Raw genomic sequence first — 7,611 nt, forward strand, 5'->3', positions numbered from 1 at the left:
GAGAGAGAGAGAGAAACAGAGAGACAGTGTATCTAGTTGTATCTAGTAGTGTGTTTGTGTTTATGGTTGTGTTATACACACATTACAGTAACAGTAACTTGTGTGTGTGTGTGTGTGTCTTATGCGTAAAGTATGGCTTCTTTGTAAGAGTCGCCAGAGTTGGAGTAGAAACAGTCAGTAATAGTTAGAAAACATGACATATGCATAAACACGAATGCCTGTAAGATTGTACACAAACAGTTTAGGGAAACAAAACAGTTTTTGGGTCATAAAGAGTGAATGAATATGAAGACATTATGGCACAGAAAAAACATATAGGCCAAAACATGGCCTATGTACTAGTACATTTTACGCAGCGCCTAAAATAAATACTGGCTAAGGCCATAGGTGTTCAAAATGCATATTGTATGTTTAAATATAAAATATAAATATAACTAATATAATTTCACATATTAGCGTAAAACTGATGAATTAAACCTAATCTAGTTTTGCCCTATAATCCCTGACTGATTTTTAAATTGTACGGGCGTATTCATGCACATGTACATCACTTTAACGCATATATACAACAAAAACTAGCATCATTAGACTTGGAGCCCATATGTTAATGTAAGAATTCCGTGCCCGTGCCTTGACTTGTTACTGCAGTCTAACCAGCCAAATGAAACTTGGCAGGTGTCATTAAAAGAAAAACAAAAAAACTCACTCTACCTGTGCTGCATGCAAACAAAATAAGAGTGCAGGACCACACCTATAAGGAAGGGTGAATACCTTTAGTGGATTTTGCTCGTCTCTCTTTGTCATGTTCTTCTGTCTCGTCGGCTGAAGAGACTTCTGCATCCGAGGACTCGCGTGCCTCCTCGGTCCCCGGTGCAGCGTGAGGCTGCAGGTCTGCGTTTCCCGAGGACACGGGCTCCTCGGTGTTCCTCCCTTCCTGCGCCGTGGCTGGAGTAGAAGTCGATGTTGGTGGCGTGTGGAAGCGAGCAGGAGCAGTGGGGTGTAGGCCAAAATGAGAATGGGAAGGGTTCGGCTGGGGGCCGTTGGTGTTGTAAAGTTTATGAGAATGTGCGTGCGTCTGAGACAAGCGGAAGTAGCCCGGCACAGGCACTGAGCCCCCGCCGCCGCCGCCATCGGTAACTGTACAAGTACTCGAGCCCAGGCCGGTTGTCGTTAACCTCGAATATGTAAGATCTTCGGCGGTGGAGGCTTTAGGGCACTTCGGCTGCTCATACAGGCAGTAAGTGCTTTCTTCCTTAATGTTCTGCGGGAACGAGCAGGGCGCGACCTGGGGACCCACTGGGTGCTCTTGGTCCATTCGACATGACCTCTGCGCGTCCATCCACATCTCCATGCTGGACATGTACGCGCCTGAGGCGGAAACCATGTTTTGGGGACCCACTTCGTTCCGCTTAGCCATACCTGGGAAGTATCCATAGTTGTGTAGTCCGTAAGGCACTTCTGTAGCGGTGCTATGGGGCACGCACACCGCGCTCCCAGTGTAGTGACCTCCGCCGCTCTCGGTGCGGCCACTGATCAGAGAATCCACTAAAAACGCATTTCCTGACGGGGTGTCCGAACATGACATTATTGTGGTGTATTTTGGCGAGGGGAGAAGATAGCCCTTTCTGGCTGACATTTCTTGTGCAAAACATGCTGGATATGATTAGAGGCACCCCCCTCTCCGCCGTGCGGACTGTAAAACCAATGGAAATGCTGGAAGATGGGCAGTCCCTCCCACTCCGCGGCTACGTCGCAGCCGGAGCGATATCTATCATGGAGCTGAGGCAGAGAAAGGAGACAGCACAGTAATCAGTGTTTTCCCTCACCTCGCCTTAATGCACCACCATTACCCCCGCAGAAGGGGCGAGGTCCAACGATGCAAAGTTTTAAAAATACATATTTAATAAAAAGCAAATTCACATTCACGAATTCCTTAAGTACACCTTGAAATCACTTCCCAACTGCACAAACCACCAAATGATGCCTGAAGCACTGATCCCCCCTCCCCTAAATGCAAATCAAATTTTACCACAAAGCTCAACAGTGGGTGCAACACAGTCAGAAGAATCAGATTTATAAAATATCAAACGGATATGGCTTAAGTGAGAGTCGTGGAAGGGGGAAATAAAAGCATTTCATTAAAACCCTTAATTACAAACACTAAAACTACTACTAAATGAATGAGATATGGCCTTAAAGTGGAAAATCAAGTTTAAAAGTACATAGCTGCCGAAACCCACCAAAAAGACATAAGATAACAAAACCATGGGGCTTGGTGGTAATAAAATGTTTTTTAACTATAGAGAGAATTCGCCTTTGGCGAAATGACTTGGCAAGAATTCGTTTTATATGGTGCATCCTTTAGCCTCAAGACAGTCTGAACTCTTCCGCACTAAAAGCAAATGTGTTAAGACCAATATTGCCTAGAGAAAGAGTGAGAAATATCAAACATACAACTGTGTACTTTTTTCTTTCTTTCTTCCTTTTATTTTTGATTTTCGTTTATTTATTTTTCCGCAGGGAAGCTCTTTGAAGTAGTTAACATCAAGTTTACCTCTATGAACTGTCTTGCTGCACTCCTAAGATTACTGTTTTACATCAAACACAATCTTTTTTAACCTATGGCTTTGGACTAACATTGAATTATGTAAAATTAATTAAGAATAACAATGCTATGCAAGCTATGACCGTGTGTAAACAGCGGCGAACCAAGTCCCTGTCACCAGTAATTAAAACCCATAAAAGTTACATTATAAAAGCCTTTATACAACAAATAAATGGCTCAGTATTTGACGAATTAGTGCACCCTTTAGTAAATAAATTCTAAGAAAACCGTATGTTACAGGATATACAGTAATTTCCTTTATTAGAGTCTAGTAGGCACTGGTATTCTCTCAATGATATATACAATTTATGTGCATATAATTTCACATTTCAAATTAAAACATGAAACTATTTTTCATTGGACTATTTGAAATTAGAATGTATATTAATAATGGTTGTATTACTGTTTTTTTCACTAATTTAGGATGTGGAAATGAGTTCATCTGCACCGGACTAGTACGCACAACACAAAAAAAGGCTCAATCTGCATGTTCAAAGCCTGGAACAACAAAAATATATTTTTTGTACCGCCGTATTTATCTGTTTTTCTTATAAACACCAAAGAAAACAAAAATAAAAAACTGTGCTCAGCATAAAAAAAGATCTAATTTGTTAAACTGCCAAGGTATTGATCACGATGTCGTGAGAGAACAGGCACAATGTGCTACAGCAGAGCAGACGTAAAGGTTGCACATACAAGTCATCCTGTCGGTCCAATTTGGGGCAATAAGGGCCACAATAAAACTCTCCTTCCATCTCCTAGTGTCCTTGGCCATGTGCACTCTATTGCTCTCCCCAGGTTGAAGTTAATCTCGGCCAGCTTTGCCATTACCAGGCCCAGGTGGCCGCTAGCCCCCCGGGTTGGTTTGCAGCCTGTTGTACTACAATGAGGAAATTTGGGAGAAATTCATAAATTGAGCCCATTTAGGTTTTCAAGCGCTCCTGTCATTGACAGCTCATTTATGTACACTGGCTTAGATTTTTAGCGCGTCGACGGTGGACATTTGTCACTCCCTCCTGCTCAAAACGAACATATTTCAGATGACTTAAATGACTGGAAGTTGGCTGAAGGTTATTTATGTGTATATGAATATAGTGCAATAGTCTATTTCAAAAGCAAAGTGATATATTAGGGAAATACAGAAAGTAAAGAGCATTTTCTGCAGTGCTGGACAGTTAGAGACAGGGGCCGTGCGCCGAGCACTTACGGCTGCATAGTAGATTCTCCCAAAAAACATAAAATAATTCACTACAATATTAACCTACCGCTTACAGACAAACTAACAGCATTAGGTCCAAAGTTTGTGTACTTGTCCCCACAGCGGCCTGTTCCTGATGGGACATATGAGCCAGTAAGGAAACTAAATACATCAATTAATTATGTGTGCACGGTATTAAATTGTTTTGGCCTACACACTTCACGGTGTTGTACTGCACGGGTGCCTATCGATATCTTCGTGTTACAGTTATTAATTGTAGCTATTAAATCTTCATTTTCACAGCTGCCCGGCTATTATATCCTCAAAACAGTTTACTCTGACCACTGGCTTTGATCCGGCCCATATAATCGTGGCCGAAGAGGCCGTTTGAGTCGTATCATGTTCGTCCCGAGTGCAGTTATGAACAATAATGCGGCGTTTTATTACATCCAGCGGAAGCATTTATTTTTCACGAGAGACAAAGGAGAAGGAGACTTGGTCCGCACGCATTAATGTCCAGAATAGCCACTGGCCACTTGGACTGACACTGATAGCCTGATGGTGCAGATCTAGTGTCTATGACAGGAAGGAAGGGGAGACGCGAGTGCTGCCCTATCACAATCAAATCTATCTTTTTTTTTTATAATCAGAGCTTTTGTGCACTTGGCACGTACAGAGAATGATGTGGTTTGGAAGGACGTCACATTTCGTTAGTGGACTTCTTTGAAGAGAAAGAAGAGGAAGAATGAGCATACAAGGCAGCTGCTGTGGTTTAAGATGAGCCGCATTAGCATGAGAAAAATTTGAAAAATGAAATCATTTGTCTTGCGTCCAGCACCAACTGCTTAGTGTTCCATTGTTAAGATTATACTAACTGTATCCATTTTTAAAAAAATAATTAAGGCAGACTTTCTCCAAATCCAAAACATTTGTGGTTAGACTGGACGGGGTTGCAGATCTCTCCAGGTACGAGTCGGCCGTGCTATACTTCAACCATTAAAAACCTCAAGCTCAGCAAAATGAATAGCACATGCAGCATGAAGGCTTGGCACAGATGTGTTGCCTTATTAGGGCCCCCAGGAAGACTTTCTCTACCGCACGGCCCAGTGAGCACCAGAGAGAAAATGTGGAAACTAAACTCAAAGCGACTCCTATCTCAGAACAAGCGGGCCTCGCATGCGAGAGAAGAATCTAAGGGCTGGGCATACAGAAGGTTTATTCTTGCAAACTATTCAAGCTCCAGGCTGTGCTGACAACTACTTTTACCTGCGTGCATTCGAGGTGGGCTTGGAGACGAAAAGATCCACGGCCATGACATTGGTCCCAATAGCGCCGCCCGGTGGCAGAAAAGAGTCTAATCCTGAGTGCAGCCGGTCTCCACTAAACTGAATCGAGGTGGATAAACCACACGAGGGGGAAAAACCTCTCAAATGAAGTCGATGCAGCGAGCAAGCAGAGGCTTTTCCTATCCGTCCTCTCCCTGTCGTTGCTCTCGCCTCCTTGGTAACACAGTTAATAACCTTGGGTCTCAGACGGTTTATTGCACTGCACTCCAATTGTACAAATGCCCCAGACTCTCAGACAGCTTTTATGGCCGCGTTGCTGCGGCAACAGGGAGGATGTCCCGTAATTAGGGACGGAATTCCAGCGCGCAGTAAAGGATGCGCAAGGCAAGGCCGGACTATGGCAGAGAGAGGCAACCATAAACTTCAGCCTCTCTCCCCGCGTTTATGGCCCTTTTGACTGTCATATATGAACGCCAATGCGCTGCGGCTAGCTCCCATAAACACAGTGATAACAACAGCAAATATGGCGACCCTCGCCAAAGGAGACTGCTGTTGGAAGAGTGTTTCCAAAGCCAATCTGCGAAATGACATCTTGCACACACAGACTACAGAGAGAGAGAGAGAGAGAGATAGTGAGATAGTGAGAAACGAGTTCAAAACAAAGTGTGCATGCTGAAATGCTGAATGTTTGGCAACAATGTTATGGATATAGCTAAAGGTGGACCTATAAGCTATCCACAGTGGTTCAATAGAAAGATTTTCTTAGATGAAATGCAAGAGTTGTAAAATATCTCGAATGGCTGAAAATACTGAGAAACGTGTTTTAAAATAATTGCAAAACACAACAGCAAAACACAATCAGAGAGCACTTTTTAGTTTATATCTTTTTATACTTGATCTTTTAAAGCCCATAAATAAAGATTTGAAATAATATGTTACCATTTAACAAGATTGGGCAGCTTTATTGTTTAATGTGTTACTATATTAACTTTTTTCTTTTTTTAAAAACTAAACATAAAAACATGTTTAACTTGAAGTAGTTAGTGACTACGCCTCTATTAGGTTGAGCGGCTCATTAATGGCATGTGAGACCACAGATCCGTTGTGTTTAATTGTTTATTATATACCAAGGCACATACTTGTGATAAATATGTAGATTTTGCGTGCGTAAAATGGTTCACATGCGTGTTTGTTGCAAATTTACATTTTTAAAATGAAAGGCTTGAGTAAAAAAACAGAACAATGACCACGCAGAGTTTTTCTTTCAATAATCTTTTCATTTGTTTTTTATTTGGAAATATAGTATAATACACAATAGTTTGGGCATACCAAGCAATTGATTCAATGCGATGACCCTGACCAGCCTTGCCCTGACAGCAAACTTGGAAATGTAGCTTTTTTTTTTTTTAAATCTTCTTTAGACTGCAAGTACCAAAGGATCACGAGTCATGAGAAAAATATTCTGTTATGCGTATCAATATGAGACCGAAGAGGCCCGCTGCATATATACCTGTGTGAATGTGTTGGGCGTGTACCTCAGTGCAACTCCACACGGATCCAGTAGACAAGCTTATCTCTCTGGTTTGGCCTGCATTATCAATACTCGACTGATAGTCTCCAAAATCAAAAAGGACAGCATGGACTTGGGAATTGAAAGATACGCAAAATATAAATACTCATAGCCCTCATTCTTCAGGCTATACAAGAAAGACGATAAAAGCTCGTTTTGAGGTCAGCCCAGACTGAACACGGAATCCCAACAGCCTGCCTGTTATAATGGACTTGGTTATCCGTGGCATTAAAAGGAGAGAGTAAACGAGTGGCTACAAAATAAATAAGCACACAAAAACAGAAACACATTACATTCTCATCCGTTCAGACTCATTATTTGGTCACACCAATATAGATTCAGTAATTAAAGTCACATATTTGCCGTCATCCGGTATTCACCACTTTTCTGATTTTAAAAACAGAAAAAAGTAAAATAAATCTTTTGATTACAAAATACACTGAGTCAGTCAATTAGTGACTGCAATTTTTTTTTGCCCGCCTGAAAGGGAAATAAACAAGGCGTCTGTGAGTCACAATAATATTAACATGGGCCTTCGCGAACACACAGCCTTGGCGAGGACAAAAAAATCTGTTTCTACATTTTCCCAAAACAGAGTCTGAAGAGCAAAATCAAAGTCCACGGGCTGCCTTAATTCGTGTTCACTCTTTAGGTTATTCAGATCACAGGATACTGTTGTCCTCGACCTTGAAATTAACCATTGAGCAGTGTGGTTGCTGCTGTCGCGGCGGCCATTGTGGTACACAATGTACACTGGGAGAGTCACAGCCGGAGAGAGTCAGTCTGTCTGTAAACGCAGTCAGTCCTCACAAGCAGAGGACTTTGGAAGCTGTGACGCTTGCTGTTGTGACCCCTAAAGCAGAGGGTTAGATGTATAATATTGTAATCTATCTCTGTTCAGTTTCTTCTCCTTCATGCTCCTGTTCTGAAACCAGATTTTGACCTGGCGATC

At 42.1% G+C, this 7,611-nt stretch overlaps 2 protein-coding genes across 2 annotated transcripts in view; both read right to left on the reverse strand.

Moving 5' to 3' along the window:
• LOC118342892 (homeobox protein Hox-A10) overlaps positions 1-1,772 on the reverse strand; it is a 2,971-nt gene extending 1,199 nt beyond the window's left edge. Inside the window, exon 1 of the mRNA XM_035681576.1 lies at positions 772-1,772. Within this exon, the coding sequence (XP_035537469.1) occupies positions 772-1,636 (865 nt within the window). The 5' untranslated portion in view covers positions 1,637-1,772. The remainder of the gene's footprint in view (positions 1-771) is intronic.
• Positions 1,773-6,360: 4,588 nt separating this feature from the next.
• Positions 6,361-7,577, reverse strand: hoxa11a (homeobox A11a; the record flags this gene model as incomplete). The annotated part of the gene is given in 1 exon segment (XM_035681616.1): positions 6,361-7,577. A coding segment is annotated over 1 exon segment (65 nt), but the record flags the coding sequence as incomplete, so codon positions are not given.
• Between the last annotated feature and the right edge of the window lie 34 nt (positions 7,578-7,611).

This window comes from Morone saxatilis, unplaced genomic scaffold (genome assembly GCF_004916995.1).
Source record: "Morone saxatilis isolate NCDOM2014 unplaced genomic scaffold, NCSU_SB_2.0 Contig9, whole genome shotgun sequence".
NCBI classification, from domain to species: domain Eukaryota; kingdom Metazoa; phylum Chordata; class Actinopteri; family Moronidae; genus Morone; species Morone saxatilis.